At 36.0% G+C, this 18,036-nt stretch overlaps 1 protein-coding gene across 1 annotated transcript in view; it reads right to left on the reverse strand.

Annotated features, from left to right (window-relative positions):
- Positions 1-18,036, reverse strand: part of slmo (PRELI domain containing slowmo) — a 68,732-nt gene that overhangs the window by 31,553 nt on the left and 19,143 nt on the right. Inside the window, exon 3 of the mRNA XM_090397391.1 lies at positions 6,751-6,837. Within this exon, the coding sequence (XP_090253517.1) occupies positions 6,751-6,837 (87 nt within the window). The remainder of the gene's footprint in view (positions 1-6,750; positions 6,838-18,036) is intronic.

Here is an 18,036-nt window from a genome sequence, read left to right on the forward strand (position 1 = left end):
ATACTGGTTGCATTTCTTTTTCACCCCCACCCAACTTTCTTCTTGGTATTATGTACAAATATTTTTTATCAACTGTCATCATTAAATTCCTGATATGTACTCATAGGGGTTACAGAATATCATGATAGTACTACATTAAAAAGTTACATTACATCATTACTAACTTCCTATTAGGCAATTTTCATCAAAATTAATCTGCTATTTGTTGCTGAACTTCAATATTTGTCAGTTCTTATATTATGATTTTCTAAGGCACTTCTTACTGCATCAATCCACATAGATCTTGGTCATCTTCTGGGTCTTTTTCTCAACATTCTGGCAAAAAAAAAAAAACTTGTTTTGCTAACCTTTCCTCTTCCATTCTCTTTTGACAATACTACTGAGATTAGCTCTGCACACACAGAATACTAATAATTCTCATAACTAATAATAACTAACTAATAACTCTCATCTTTAATATGATTCCACCATTGGCGCCACTTGTTCTCTCCATAATCTTTCTCGGAACTGGATTGCCAGTTTTCTCTCAGATCGATCAATGTGTAATGGCGTTGTCTCTTCAGATTTTTCCTGTTAACGCTGTGTTGTTTCACCCACCATCTTCCTAATTTATATAAATTACCTGTTCTCATCACCTACAAACCCTATTCGTAGTTTTGCTGATGACAGCATCCTCCACTTGTCCTACTCATATGACAAGCCTTGCAGTGCTGAAACATCTGAAGCTTCATGATCATTTGTAATAAGTGCTATGAATGCTGATCTCCACAGCATCCTTGATTGGGGTGAAAGTAACCTAGTCAACTTCAATGCTACCAAAGATCTGTGCCCAAGTGCCCAAACATCTCAAGCTTCACGATCATTTGTAATTAGTGCTATGAATGCTGATCTCCACAGTATCCTTGATTGGGGTGAAAGTAACCTAGTCAACTTCAATGCTACCAAAACAGTTTTCTTTGTATTCTTCTTTCTTTCCAGTAATAATCCTAGTAGCCTGTTACAGTCTCTTTCCATCTTTTCAAAGGCTGTCCTCTATTCTTTCTACCTTGAGGTCAATATCTCCGTATCTCTCTGGGAGGGGGGGGGTCTTCCTTTACTATTCTTATTCATGAATTACTAGAATTCATAAATAAGATCCCAAATGGCCAACTACCACCAGAAAACCTTTTAAATTATCAGGCATTAGCCGAATTGGTTGGTCGAGTGAGTTAGTGTATTCGCTCTTCAGCCAAAAGGCTGCAGGTTCGAATCCAACCATGGGCATGGACATTTGTGATTGTCTGTAAAATACAAGTGGTGGTGGTTGGCGGTAGATGGTGTTGGTGTAGATGAAGGTAGTTGCAGTTGATGGAGTGGTGGAGATAGAGAGTTGTAGAGTAGGTGCCCTTCCTCGATGAGTCTTTGGACTCCCTGGAGGTGTTACATAATAATAATAATAATAATAAATAATGGATAAAAACACATATTATGAAGATATTTTTTGGAGAGTAACAAAATGGTTTCTGTAAAGGCAGATCCTGCATCAACCCCCTTTTCACTCTCAAGCTTCTGATAAAAAAAAAAAAAAAAAAAAAGACGAGAATTCAATCTACAGACTCTTATATTATTCAGTGATTATAAAAAGGTTTTTGATAAAGTCAATCGTAATAAGCTACTGGAAATTTTAAGAGATGACAACATTCCTAACCAGTTAAAGCAATTTTCAATATATATATATAACAATAGCCAAATTAAAATAAACATAGCCACACAAAAATCTGAATCACAAAACAGATGCAGGCATCCAACAAGGATGTAGTTTATCACCACTTCATTTATATTAATATTATAAGAGTGGAGTGAAACAACCAGTTTTGGTATTCAAATAAATGACTCTACCAACATCGATACAATTTTATTTGCTGATGATCAGGTTCTAATTGAAGATAATGAAGAGAGCAGTCTTTTCATTAAATGAAAAAAAACATACAATATGGAAATCTCCCCTTCCAAAACCAAAGCCTGCATTTAAAGGCCGAGACCCAAATAGAAACAAAATTTGCATCAACAATGGATATTATATAACAGGTTAATACTTTCAAATATCTAGACTACCACTTATCTTATGAAAGCGAGAAAGACATGCAACATAAAATAATCAATTACATAGAAACAACAAAAACGATTAATCATATATTCAATCTAAATTTACCAAATTTAATAAGCAAGAAAACAAGAATAAGAATCAATAACTCAGTAGTAAGACCTATACTAACATATGGATCAGAAGTCTGGACCATAATCCAAGCAAACAGAAAACGACTGATAAACTCAGAAATGAGAATCACGTGCAAAACAGTGGGATATAATAGACTTGACTTCAAAAGAAATAGTGATATCTTAAAGGAACTTCAGTTTTGTTTGTTTTCTCATAAAAATGAGCTCAGAACTTCTCCACTTACTTTTGACAATGCTCAGTTCAGCAGTCAAGACCAATTCTCTGTTCTTGGACTGGCTCTTACTCCAAACCTTTCCTGGCAAAATCATATTCACTTTAGCATCATCTTCCAAAAAACTCGGCATACTTTTCTGCTGAAGATGGCACTTCCCTACTGAATAGTTACCTACTCTGTATACATCCCAAATCCAACATGGAATACTACTCTGATGTTTTAGGTGGTGCACCAAAGATCTCTCTAAAAATTCTTGATGCTGTTCAGAAAAGGGTAGTTCGGTTGATTAATGACATCTCTTACAGACTCTCGTCAGCCATTTTCCCCATGGAATATTAGTTCCTGCATTGTCTCTCTCTTCTACAGATATTTCCATGGCCACTGTTCAGCAGATCTAGCATTCATTGTGCCTCTTATTTCTATGAGATCTACAGGAACTGGAGCAGCTACTACTCAACATCCAATCACAGTGAACTGAATATTCACCAAACCTGCTATTTCTAGTCATCTTTCAATTCACCTCAATTCTGTGGAACAGCCTTCCCCCACAAAGCATTTTCAGATGACTACAACCTCCAGCAGTTCAAGAAGAATATTAACAGATTACTTTGCTCCTGACCACTGCTCATGTATAATAGTCTACTGCAGCGTTTCCCAAACTTTTCCTACAACAGAACACTTCACGAACCCTGAAATTTTCACAGAACACCTTGGTTATTTAATAATGTATTCATTAATAATTAATTAAATATCGATTAAGCATAAACATCATTAAATTAATTTATGCTGATTTTCATTGACTTATCTCATTCTGATCACCAAAAATTTATAATATTATAAGTACTTACGAGTGAATGCAGACTTTTTCTCCTGTGTGCTGGTAGTTTGTCCCCTCCTTCTGTACATCCTGGAGATCGCTTTGTAGGCTGAAGGTGGATGACTCACTATTTGCTGCGTCACAAACACCTTCAATAAGAGATTTCTTAATACCAAAATTAAACAAAGTCCCTTGTCTCTTATTCATATTAAAATTAAAATCTGCAGGCCTATTACTTTTAAAAAGTCACGGCACTATGGTTTCAAAACTTTCATCCTACAATACGAACTTGCAAAAAAAGTATTCAGTATTACTAGATTTGAGAACCGGATACAGACTACCTTGATCTTCAATTTTAGTGGAAAAATTTTCTTTATACTTCCTTGCTGATTGGTCACTAACATTTGCAACACAGATGTTATTTCTTTCAGTTTTGAGAACAGAGGATACGGCGCCCATTGTTATAATCAGCTTATAGGCAATTTTTATGATCGGTCATAAACAGCAGTATTCTCTTTCCCGATCGTTGAAAGATTTCAACAAGTGAAAATAAACGATAATTCACAAATATTTCCATGTTTAAAAATATGCCACTTGGTCATTGGCATTTGCTACACAGAAGTCATTTCCTTCAGTTTTGAGAACAGAAGATGCGTTGCCCATTGTTATAATCCACTTGCAGGCAATTTTTGACTGGTCATAAGCAATGGTATTCCCTTTCCCAAATGTTGAATGGTTTCGATGTGTAAAAATTAATGATAATTCATGAATACTTCCACGTTTAAAAATACACGGCTTGGTCACTAACATTTGCTACACAGATGTCATTAGGCGTTCTGGGTCTGAGCTTTTCGACATATTCACAAATATTATTCCCCTCAGAATATTTCCACTATAAAATATTTATTCATGAAAAATGCTTAGAAAACTAAAATAACAAATTCCAGGAGAACTTCTTGCTGAACACTTATTAACCTTCCACGGAACACAGTTTGGGAAACCTGGTCAACTGGATTTCTCACAGTGTGAGAGAGCCATGTTTATTTACATTAGGGAAATGTCAATAGAGCTATGGCTGATTGCAACAAGTTTTTTTTTTTTTTTTATGTGGTTAGTTACTACCCATGAAAAGTTATTACAAACATTTGTACATCTGTAGCATTATTGTACATGTACTAATGTTATTACAAACATTAGTACATTTATACTGCTAGTAGGCTAACGATCCACCCCCCCCATTTTTATCAATTTTATATATTTTTTTAAAATTATTTTTATTTTTAAATTAGCCATTTTATTTTTACATAGTCTGGAAACCCTACTCTAAAGACCATGGAACTTTTTCAGCCACTTCAGGCCAATAAGCGGGGCAGTGGTCTCACACCAGGAGATGAAATCCATCCTCTATTTAAAGACGATCACAAACATCCATGTCCACAGTGGGATTCAAAACCACGACTTGTTGTGGTTTTGAATCCCACTCAGCCAACCAGGCCTACAAAGTGGAATCCTATACAGATGGACTAGCATTTTTTTTTTTGTGCGTGTACACACACACACACACACACACACACACACACACACACACACACACACACACACACACACACACACACACACACTAGAGGGCTTTTCCCCCTTGCATCCCCCTGGTGTTCCAGACTGGTAGGCCAGTTCTCCTTGAATTCTGATTACTCGAATTTCAAAGACTCGAAAGGGGGGGTTCCCCCCCCTTGACGCCTAACCCCCCCGAGTTCTGGACTGGTAGGCAGTTCTCCTTGAATTCTGATGACTCGAATTTCAAAGACTCAGAAGGGGGTTCTGCCCCCCCCCCACCTGTTGCCTAACCACCCTGAGTTCCGGACCGGTAGGGCAGTTCTTGAATTCTGATGACTCGAATTTTGAAAACTCGAAAGGGGTCCCCCCAAAGTTCCGGACCAGTAGGCCAGTTTCTGATGACTCAAATTTCTTGAATTTCGAAGACTCGAAAGGGGTCCCCCCTCGAGTTCTGGACTGGTAGGCCGGTTCTCCTTGAATTCCGATGACTAGAAAGGGGGGATTTCCCCCCCGGCACCTACGGCGCCCAACCCCCACATTCTGGACTGGTAGGCCATTTTTTTTTTTTATATTTATATAGTGGTTCTATTATCGATTTATAGTTATTATTTCTATTACAATAATGTTTAGTCAGACTCCACTGATTCAGTTATTAATTTTTTTTAAAATTGGAAAAACGAGAAATGTTTTTCCAATAAACTATCGATTTTGTTCATAGTTAAAATATATTGTTTATGGACGTAATAAAAATTTAAACTTTAAAATAAATTATAACAAAAAACGACAACAATAATTAAACACACTAAAAACAATACAACAGAACAACGAGAATAATCATAAGACAATAAAAGAATCGCGCTATATTTACGCACAAACGCAGTGATTGGGCCAGACTAAACGGGCCCCAAGATAAGCGTTGCACCTGGTAAACAAACATGATTGCTACTGCACGTACCTCATACATGCCCTGTGTTCTACACGTATAAAATAGGGCCAGCCATGGCTGGCCCCAGAGACCGTACTAAGTCGCATTATACAATATTGCCACAAAACTATTTTTTTATTAAATAAAACGATCAATAACGAGAATAAATAATACGACAATGAAAGAATTGCGCACTATTTATGTACAAATGCAGTGATTGGGCCAGAATAAATGGGTCCCAAAATAAGCGTTGTGCCCAGTAAACAGTGACTGGGCCAGACTAAACTGGCCCCAAGATAAGCGTTGCGCACGGTAAACAAATACAATCGCTAGTGTACGTGCTCATACATGCATTTCTGTGTTCTACATGTATAAAATAGGGCCAACCGTGGTTGGCCCCAGAGACCATAGTAAGTCTCATTATACAATATTGCCACAAAATACTACAGTATTTTTTTTTTTATTAATCAATAAAACGTGTTGGAAATAGATCAAAAAATAATAATTACAAGAAACATTTTTTAAAACTACAATTATTGGGCTACTTATACAAATATAGGTGGGGCCCAGCCCCTATAGCTGAGCCACCCCTGTATATAGGGCAGATATATATACACTGCTCAAAACAATTGGAGGGATATTTTAGTTTCTGTCGGATAATTATAAATTTCTGCAAATAATTATAACTATTAGGTACTTTATACATAAATATTTCTTACTTACGGATAAGGTGTAATTGATGAGATACTGTTTAAATAATCGATATTGATTACAAATTTAACAAATTATGCATTTTAGCATGAAATAATTTTAACAAGAATATCCCTAATTGTTTTGAGAAGTATATATATAAGAAATATGCAGTGTTAACAGAACAATGCTATAAATTAACCAAAATAGTAGATATCTGATTAATTTATATATATTATCAATTAGATTATTTTACACATAATAAAAACTTATCTGGCAATATATGAAAATTATCTTTGCCATGTAAAACCAATTGACAATATACTCACATTCCTGGATTGTAGGGTCATTGTCTTGCCTTTTGGATTAACTTCTGAAAGTTCACTTACAAAACAAGTTTTATCTGAGCCTAATAACTAAAGAAAGTATTTCAATAAGAATAAATATACAATAACAAATAATAACTAATAAGAAAAATAAGAAAAAATCCTTAGCTCACCCAAGGTATCAAAAGTTTCCAAGCTTTCATGGTTAGAAGTCGCATTAAAAAATAATTATGAGTTTTAATCAAAAAGGATAAAAAAATTATTAATTTTTAATAGTAACATGAATTGCAATTTTGTTTGATCACATTCTAAAATTCTGTAATTTTTATTCCACCTTATCCCATCTTCCTTTTTTCATGATAGAATCAATAACATGTACAGCCTCTACTTAGAAACCACTTACTGCTTATGACAGGGCAGTTATTCCTATCTGCATTATCTACAAACTGCATGTGCTCTTCTGGCTGTGGCAAAAATTGTAAATTACTTAAAATTTCTTAAGGACCACTTTGACACGTAGTATCATCCTACAATTAAAATATTGACAATGGCTTTCTATGTTTTTATTCTCAGAATGGAAAATTATAGTACAAAGAATAACAGAAATTGTCATGTTATTTAAAATCAAAATAGTTTTCAACTGATGATCATTCTTTTCCACATACATGGTCAAAGTTTCCTTGGTACCATGATACCATGTAATCATTGGACTCAAATTTGAAAAATTTAATATCTGTACTCAAATTTGAAAAAGAATTTCCTAGTGCTTTACCAGCAATAGAGTAATTGTAAATAATATCTAATTGTGCTCAGTTACTGTATTGTATTTCCTAAATGATGACCATATTTGACTTCTTGTCAGTGCATTGTTATCTATGGCATGCAATGATTTCTTGAGTCTATTCTGCTCCATTATCAGGTATATGGTTCACTTGACGACCCTCAGGACTGAAGACAAAAATTAATTTCAATACGACAGATCTCTTCACTTATTCTGTAACTTGCTTAATTACCATATTTACTCGAATATAACTTGCCCTCACATATATCTCACACCCCTTATTTCATTTTACGAAAAAATGAAATTAAAAACTTTTTGCATATACCTCGCACATGAAAATAGTTTAAAACGTCAAGAAATAAATACTCCAAGTTGTTTTGGCATTCAGTTGAAGAGAATCAGCATTTCAAATCAACTAATCGGTTTGCCTTTGTTGTTGAGTCGCTCACTGTTTTGTTATCATACCAATATCACACCAATCATATACACATCTTCATAGCTGTGCAACCTTTAATGGCCAATCATTGCTGTCCATTTCATGATTGCTTTCACTTCTCATTAGTTATTCAAGCAAAAATTACTGGTAATTTTTTAGTTGAAATACGGAGAAACGTTCAAGTTACAGTACTAGTTTTAAAATCAAAGTTATTGATTTTGCAGAAAAACATGGCAATCAAACAGCAGGGCATGAGTTTACAGTGACAGAGTTTGATGTACAATATCGACATAAACAGATTTGATTCCAAAATGATAAAAGGACAAGCAATAATGAAACTGTTTGTTTTAATTTAATTACAGAAGCATTGTCACTAAAGATTCAACTATATTGCATGATGAAGGTGTGTAGCCGATTGCGTAAAGAACATTAATTAAAATTTAAATATTCATTTTATTAATAATGCAAGCAGTTATAAATTCTAACGAATACTGAGGATTTAATCATAAACGTCAATTTAGTTTTTTCTGAAAATCCCCATATATGAAGGTGGTCTGAAAAGTTCTTGGCCTAACAATGAAAAATGAAAAAACGAATTTATAATTTCAAAATTATTTTTATTTTTCAAAAGATTAATACTTTTCCTATTTTAAAATTTTCCCTTAAGACTAATACATTTATTCCAGCTATGCTCCAGCGCCATTATCCGTCCCTGTAGTGGTTCTCAGTAAGATATGCAATACACCCCTCTACAGCTGTAATCACCTCTTGATTAAAAAAAAAAAGCTGACCAGCGAGAAAGAGTTTTAGTTTTGGGATGAGACAGAAGTCAGAGGGAGCAAAATCTGGGGAGTAGAGTGGATGTTCCAATAATTCATAGTGCAGATCCCTTAATTTTCCCATTGCCAAAACACCTTTGTGGGCAGGTGCATTGTCCTGATGAAAGATGATATTTTTCTTCTGCAAACTGGGTCTTTTCTCACAAATTTTTTATCTAGTCTGGCTAAAAGATCGTAATAATATTCCCTGGTTATCGTTTTACCTTTTCAAGATAATTAATAAACAAAATGCCTTTAAGCATCCCAAAAAACCGATGCTATGCCATGACCTTTCCTGCTGATGGAACTGACTTTGTCTTCTTTGGCACTGAACAACCAGCTTCTGTCCACTGTTTTGACTTCTATTTGGAATCTGGTGTGTAATGGTGAATCCAAGTCTCATCCATAGTAATACACCGATGCACAAAAATCAGTTTTATTCTTGTTAAAACTCTCCAAGCACTGTTCAGAGATTTTCATGCGAGTGAGTTTTTTGATCTACTGTGAGCAAGTGCAGCACCCATCTTGCGCAAAGCATTTTCATTTGCAATTCTTCATGCAAAATATATCTTACACGTTCTTCTGAATGCCTACAGTCTCAGCAATTTCATGCACTTGATCAATGATTTCTAGTGTTGTTACACTTTTTGGATGTCCTTCACGTGGATCATCTTCAAGGCTAGTATGGCCACGTTTAAACTCGGCAGTGTAATGGTGAATCCAAGTCTCATCCATAGTAATACATCGATGCACAAAAATCAGTTTTATTCTTGTTAAAACTCTCCAAGCACTGTTCAGAGATTTTCATGCGAGTGAGTTTTTTGATCTGCTGTGAGCAAGTGCAGCACCCATCTTGTGCAAAGCGTTTTCATTTGCAATTCTTCATGCAAAATATACCCTACACATTCTTCTGAATGCCTATAGTCTCAGCAATTTCATGCACTTTGACTCGCCGGTCATCAAATACCATATCATGCACTTGATCAATGATTTCTAGTGTTGTTACACTTTTTGGATGTCCTTCACGTGGATCATCTTCAAGGCTAGTATGGCCACGTTTAAACACGGCAGCCCGTTTCTTAATTGTCGAAAATGAAGAAGAGTGCCCATAAACTTTTATGAACTTCGGATGAATTTCTTTTTGCATTAAACCTTCTTTCACAAAGAATTTTATAATCGCACAATACTCAATTTTATCCATTTCAAGAGATACAGACAACACTTTGGCTTCAGACAGCCTGTATAAAACAAACTACTGGATAGAATGACTTGCAATTTAACATGGATGCTTATGACAGATGTACCAACTTGGATAAAAAAAAATCTTGCAGATAGGGTCGCAATCTATGGTTGAGAACTTTTCAGACCACACTCCTATATATCTCGGACCACTATTTTTTAACTTCATTTTGGGGAAAAAATTGCACGTTATATATTTTTTTTAATGTTTTTGCAAAATCTAATTTTGGAGAGTAGAATTCCTCCATCAACAATTTTCTTCCAGATTAGCCTATTATCTGTCCAGACCCCCAACATTATCAGATCTTATATTTCTGTCTATTATTATCAGAATAATATATCAGAATTAATATCATTTTACTTCATAATATGATCCATACAGATAATGAATAACAGTGGTGATAATGTGCACCCCTGATTTTACCTCAAACCACCTTCCTGTACCACTTTGAAGTCTAGCTGCTGACTTACAGCTTAAATAGAGACTATGTATTGCTTGATATAATGTCCTATTTACAACATATAATTGTAGCATTTTGAAGAGATGCTACAGTTATGCCTTTTCCAGATCAACAAAAGTTAAATACAAATCCTTGTTATATTCCCATAATGTATCAACTATTTCTCTTAAAGTAAAAATCTGATCCTGACAACCTGTTTGGCCTGAATCTAGCTTGTTCTTTTCCAAGCTTCTCTTCCACAATTTTTCTTAACCGTTTCTGAAAAATACTTGCAAAAATCTGACCGGGAACACTTAGAGAAATTGCTCTGTAATTCTCACATTCAGCTTTATTCCCTTTTTTATAGATGGGTAACATAAGCACTCTACTCAAATTATCTGGAACACAATCCTCTGACCAGGTCTTCTGAATTATGCAATGCAGCCACTGTAAAACTTTTATACCTCCATATTTGAGCATTTCTGGTAGAATTTCATCTACTACAGCTGTTTGTATGTATTTCAAGTTTTTGATGACTTTTTATCTCAAGTATAGATGTGTTCCTGAATGCATTGCTGTTGGAAGTTTTTTTACCACCTCAATGAAACAAGCAGTGTCAGCATGACACTGCGTGTTTCATTAACTCTTTCAAAGTAATGGCTCAAAACATCTAGAATATCTTTATCTACAGTTTTCATATAAGATTTATCATCTCTGATTCCTTTTACAATACTTTTTCTCCATTTCTAAGTTTTTTCAATAGCCTCAAGAATATTTTGCCACCTTCTTCATATTTATTTTCTATGTTTTTATGTACGTCTTCTCATGACTTTGTTTAGCTAGTTTTACACAATGTTTTGCTTTCTTACATTTTTCTTTGTATCCCTAATAGCCCAAACTGACTTACTTGCCAGGAATATTCCATATGCTTTCTTCTTTTTCTTGACTGCTTCTTTAACTTCCCAAATCCACCATAGCGTTCTGGTTTTTCTATGCTTGCAGATTACCTCACCACAAGATGCTCTGGCTGAATCAATCAATGTTTTCTTCAGGATTTGCAACTGAATCTCCAAGGTTTGGTTCTTGTTTTCAACCTCTCAGCTTTTCTTGAATGTTTGTGTATTTAAGTCTACAGTTCACATCTGATAGCTGTTCAAAGTTTGATTCATTTCAAAACTTTCTTACTCACCCTTCTTTTCAATATGAAGTTCAATTTTAAACCACTCAACACTAAACGATGATCACTTTCTATTTCAAATTCTCTATATACCCATGTCCTGAACGAGTAGGAAAACATCACTGTCAATAATAACATAGTCAAAGAGACTTCTCTTATTCCTTGCATCTTCTCTCCATGTGAATTTGTGCACATTTTTATGTTGGAACATGGTGTTAGTAATAACTAATCCATGGCCATGAACAGGAATCCAGCAGGCATTCACCATTATTATTAGCATTGCTCTTTTCTCCAAAATTTCCCGAAACATTCTTATGTCTGGTAATAATTTCCTATTCTGCTGTTTCTAAACAGCAGTTGGATATCTATATCCAACAAGGAACAACTTTTCCTTTTTGGTTGTGTCAGCTGCCTTCTCTAATGCTTCAAAATATTCCTCCACTTCTTCCTTAGTAGAACATTCTGTGGGACCATAAGCACAAATAAGTCTCATTGTCCAGTTCCCCATTCTGATATTAGCCCACATCACTCTACTTGATACTGTCTGCCATTCAAGATTATCCTCATATTTAGTGTTTAATATTATAGCTACTGTTTCTTTTCCTGATTGTTATTTCCTGAATATAACATTTTGTACTCGTTGCTTAGAAAGATTTCTATCACTCCTATTATCTCGATCTGTACTTATCCAATTCTTCTGCCAGTTCCATTTCTTTTCTAATGACGCTTCTTACATTCATAGTACCAATTTTGAGCTCTGTCAATGTTCAGCTGGGGTTTGTTCCAGTAGCTGAGTTTTCACTGTTTGCCCGGGTTCCCTGATGAAAATGATTACCATGTAAAATGATCACCATCATTTGATGATGATCATTTTCGTAATTATGAAAATGATTATGAATCTCTATAAACAGTTGTAATTCATGTTCGGGATGATCCCAGACTGCAAATACGTCGTCGACATATATTAACCAAATTTTTGGTTAAGATATGTCTCCACAGGGTATCTCCTTTTTGGATTTACACATCCAAAGAAAAGAAGACAGTTCCATCGCCACGTCTGTCTTTCGTAAGCCTACATTCCCAAGTTGCTACATTCACAATTCTTCTGCTCATCATCCATCTCAGAAATATGGCATTATTAAATCACTAGTTTCCAGAGCACACAAATTCTGCTGTTCTGAAGAATCTTTAAACCAGGAATTAGAAGTAATCAAAAATACAGCCATCCTAAATGGATATAATCCTAAAACAACCCAAAAAATCATCAGTCACTTCTCCACACATCACAACAGACAGGAAGAAGTCCATAGGATTCCTATACCTCACGTCAAGGGCATCTCCGAACGTCTTTCTAAAATTATGAAGAAATATAATTTTGCCACTACTTACAAACCTATCAACCAAATTTACAACTTGTTACCTTCTCCTAAGGACAAAATCTCACCTTTGATGTTGCCTGGCGTTTATGAAATTCCATGCTCATGCAAATTGTCTTACTTTGGACAGACAGGTATGTCTGTTCAGAAAGGAATCTGGAACATCAAGACCACATTCGTCTTTTTAAACCGCAGAAATCTTGCCTCTCTCAACACGGAATTGAAAATCCAAACCATAGGATCCATTGGGAAAAGTCTAAACTTTTACATAGATCTTTATATAAACATGAACGTTTATACAAAGAAAGTTCTGAAGCCCTACTACACAGACTAAACTTAAACCGCAACGATGTTCTTACTATTCCTAAAGTATGGGAAATTGTCATACAAAATTCTGTTAAATAATTAATTTTTATTTTTTTATTTTTGTTTTTTATTTATTTTATTTTTACTTCTGTAACACGTTATGCACGTTTAATGAGATCCTGTTGTAATCATGCGCCCTAACTGTATGTTATTCCTATTATTTTTGTTAAACTACTTACTGATGATGTCCTAAGATACTTATGATGAAATATTTACAATTAAATAATTTTCACTGTGGTTAATACGCGTTTCTTTTAATTATGATCGCACCACAGGTTTCATTATAAAAAAAAAAAAAAAATCATTTTACGTGGCACACCACAAGGTGAGGATTGGACATTAGAACAAAAGCTCTGGTCAGTTCTCTGTATTTCTTAAAAGCTGCATGGAAGTTTCCTTCCAGTTATACAGCTTTGACCCATGAGCACCCCAAATGTCTGAAAAAGTAGAATTCTTCTGATTCAAAATGGCATAATCAGTTTTTCGCAGCAATCAGAATATATAACAGCATCCCTTTTTTTTTAATCCTCAATATGTCAAAACAATAATACTGATTAATTGACAATTAATGGTTTTAGACTACAGCAATAATAACTTTTTTATTAACGAACATAATTTTTTATGTGAATCTAGCCACAATAGATTGTAAACCTATAGTTATAATACCATGAGTGAGATAAAGGGGTAGAAAATTGAGCTATAGCATTAATATCACAAATATTGTGTAATATTGCTTTTGGGCAGGGAGAGAAGAAAGACAACTCCCCCATACAATATATACATGAAAACACAAGGTAAAAGCATTTTTTTTTACTTTTATGATTAACCTTTTCTTCAGTGAAAGCATAACACAGTGGTGATTTAACATCACATGGCTCATTCTATTTTGAATAAATCAATTGTTTGCATTCTACTTTGTAAAAACTGTTTTTAAGCCACTGACAATGGTCTGTTAATTTCAGACTGAAATATATGGTAGTATATTTAATACATAATACTTTTACCTTGTGTTTTCATGCATATATTATATAGAACTATGGCACAAGTTTCTCTTAAAATACAACTCCCCCATATAGGCCTTTACTTTCAAAAATATTTTGTTGTATACTTTGACGAAACCTGATCATAATCATTTAATGCTTAAATGCCAAGTTTGAAAATTTAATTTGCGAGTCATGAGAAAAAGTTTTATAGTATAATTGCTTTTGGGCAGGGAGGGAAGATATCCTTCCATACAGACTAGTTCTTACTAAAATGTTTGGTTGCATTCGTTAATAAACTGTGATCAAAATTATATTTAATGATTGGATGCTATGTCCGAAGATGTAATGAATGTGATTCATGTGAAAAAAAGTTTTAAAGTATAATACCGTATGTATGCCATATCCTGGGGAAAGTAAATAAAAAATAAATAGTTATAAAAACTTTCTGTCTCTACAAGCCTTGCTACAGTGACTTAATTGTACAATTCAGATGAAAGCAAGGGTTGAAAGAGCATGGAATTTGTCATTAAACTGAAAATAACGGAAACAAATTGAGCTTTGACCTTATCACCAATTACAAAGCAACCAAATGTTCAATTTATGAAAAAAGGACAAGAACTTTCTTGAGGTGTAAAACTGAAAAACTGTTCAGATTTTCCAAATTACACTCCATCACAAAATATTTGAATGATTGAGGCGATATAGTGATGGATGAACCAACTCGATACCGAGGAATGGATTTGGATTAAAAATCGTTCAGCGAAAGGTAAGGTCTTGCTACTAATATACTTAGTAAGTTAGACTTTGTAATTGACCAGTAAATATCCCCCCCCACACACACACACGCACTATAAGTGGACACGAATGGACGTCACCGATGAGCTTGTTCAAGCCTTCAGCAAAGATCAGCTACTTGACCTTTTCAAGAAAATTCTAAAAAGTTTCAACACAGAATTCCCAGGATACCTAAACATTTATACACATGTCGACGATCAAGAGGGAGATGAAGAGGAAAAAGAGGGCAAACTCACAAACATATCATCACCCACAACCGATAGACAGACTCCCAAGATGAACAGGCACCCAAGAGATGGAAGACAGAACAAGAACACATGGAAGAAGACATAACACCACAGAACACAGAAGTTAAAACTGAAAAGGTACCACCAGTCATCCTCCAGTATAAAGAGAAGTGGACCTTAGTCTCAAAATCATTAGGCGAACAAAACATAAAATTCTCGACTGCCAGAAACACAGACGACGGTGTAAAAATTCAGCCAGATACAGTCACCGATTATTGCAAAATGACCAAGATGTTGGACAACGCTAAGCTGCCCTTTAACACCTTCTCACTGCCAAGTGAGAAAAACCTTAAAGTGGTCCTCAGAGGGGTTGCTGAGGGCATCACAATCAACGAGATCACTGCTGACCTAATCAATCAAGGCCTGACACCAGTCAAAGTAAGCAGAATGATAAGATCTGACAAAAAACCAATTCCACTTGTGCTAGTAGAAATAAGCAATACCCAAAAAAGGATTTATGAAATTACAGATATCTGCAGGCTCAAAATAACAACTGAGCCGCTAAGGAAAAAGGCATCGGCAGGGCAATGCCACAGATGCCAAAAGTTCAAACATGCACAAAAACTGTGCAGAGCAGCATACAGATGTCTGAAATGTGGCAAGGGACACCAGACCAACATCTGTACTAAACCATGCATAACTCCTGCACGATGTGCAAACTGTGGAGGACCTCACCCTGCCAATTACAAAGGATGCCTCTACCACCCAAAAAATCAAGAATCGGCAAGAATCAACCCAGCTCCCATTCGCAATTACGCCAAAAGCAATGAAACAGGTCATCCTTCAGTCCGAAACACATCAACACAGGAAGGCATGAGACCCGCAACCAAGATCAAAACTTATGCAGAGGCTGCAAGAAATCGCATCCCCACTACCCAAGAGCAAGCAAGCCCAGATTTGATGGCAGCCTTAACAGCTTCACTGCACAACATGATGCAAGAACTTAGCAAAACAATCATCCAGAATCTCACTACCTTCCAGAAAGATACCCCCACAAGGAACCCAAACCACCATAATAGCCATTCACGATGAACAAAAAATTCAAACCAAAGTCACTCAAGATAGTTGCATGGAATGCAAACGGATTGACAAACAAAGTCCTGGAGCTGCAAGAATTTGCGACCAGACACAGTCCTGATATCATCTTAATTGGAGAAACCCACTTAAGGCCAGCAAACAACCCAAGATTACGTGGCTACACTAGATACAGAAATGACAGACTTGGTGCAAGAGGAGGAGGCGGCACTGCTATATGCATCAAAAGCTACCTAAATCACAACACAATACCCATTCCCAAAACCAGGAACCTGGAAGTAACCAGAGTGGAAGTACATACCAGCAATGCCAGCAGCATAAAAATTTATGCCGCTTATAACCCACCAAGCATACCTATACTGACAACAGATCTGGACTCCATTATCATAGCAGAGGATCTCAATGCAAAACACACACATCTTGGTTCAGCTCATCAAACAACACCAAAGGCACCACGCTATTCACCTATGCAATGCTCAAATCTATGGTTGTGGTTGGTCCCACCAAACCCACCCACCCACCCACTACAGCCAGCTCAGATGTGCTAGACATCGCCATTCTTAAAAATATTAAATACCAATACCAACTGAAAACAATTAACGAACTTTCTTCAGACCACAATCCCATAGTGCTCCAGCTAGGATCATCAGATCCACTCTCTCCTCCACACACATTCATGCCATGGGACAAGCTAGCAAAGGTCCTCCCAGAGCATATCGGTCCAGTTCCAATCATCTGCAAAAAGGAAGAGATAGACACAGCGGTAAACAGTTTAACCAGCCAAATACAGAAAGCAATGGAAGCAAAGAACAAAGCCAGAAAGCGATACTATAACACAAGAGCACCACAGGACAAAACAGCACTGAACAACTGAAACAGACAGGTCCGAGAGGCTCTTCAAAAACACAGAAATCAAAAATGGGAAGACATGCTGACCAACATCAATGCTGAAGATCACTATGTCTAGAAATTTCCAAGAACCATCCGCACCAAACAACAAATCATACCCTCCCCCCCCATACAAACCAAGAAAGGAACGGCACACATAGATAAAGAGAAAGCTGAAGCACTAGCAGATAAACTGGAATCACAGTGTAATCCATCTTATACAAACCTAAACATCAACCTTATATACAAGATACACCGCCAGGTTAAGACAACCTTACAGCTGCAGAAAGATAACTCAGAACCCATCACCCCCACCACTCCGGCAGAAATAATAAACATCATAACCCATCTAAACAGCAAAAAGGCTCCAGGCCCAGATGGCATAACTAACCGAATAATTAAACTACTCCCAAGAAAGGCCATAGTACATCTCGTCAACATAACCAATGCTATCCTCAGATACCAGCATTTCCCCACAGCTTGGAAGATCGCAAATATCATACCACTGAAGAAGCCGGGAAAGAACCCCAACATCCTGAAAACTACAGACCAATCAGCTTGTTACCCAGCCTCGAAAAGGTGACCGAGAAAGTGATACTCCCAAGGATTCAAGCAGAAACAGACAAAATGGGAATTATACCAAACGAGCAGTTCGGCTTCCGCAAGGG

Source organism: Typopeltis vanoorti, chromosome 9, assembly GCF_054136105.1.
Source record: "Typopeltis vanoorti isolate ZY-2024b chromosome 9, IOZ_Tvanoo_1.0, whole genome shotgun sequence".
In the NCBI taxonomy this organism is placed as follows: Eukaryota; Metazoa; Arthropoda; class Arachnida; order Uropygi; family Thelyphonidae; genus Typopeltis; species Typopeltis vanoorti.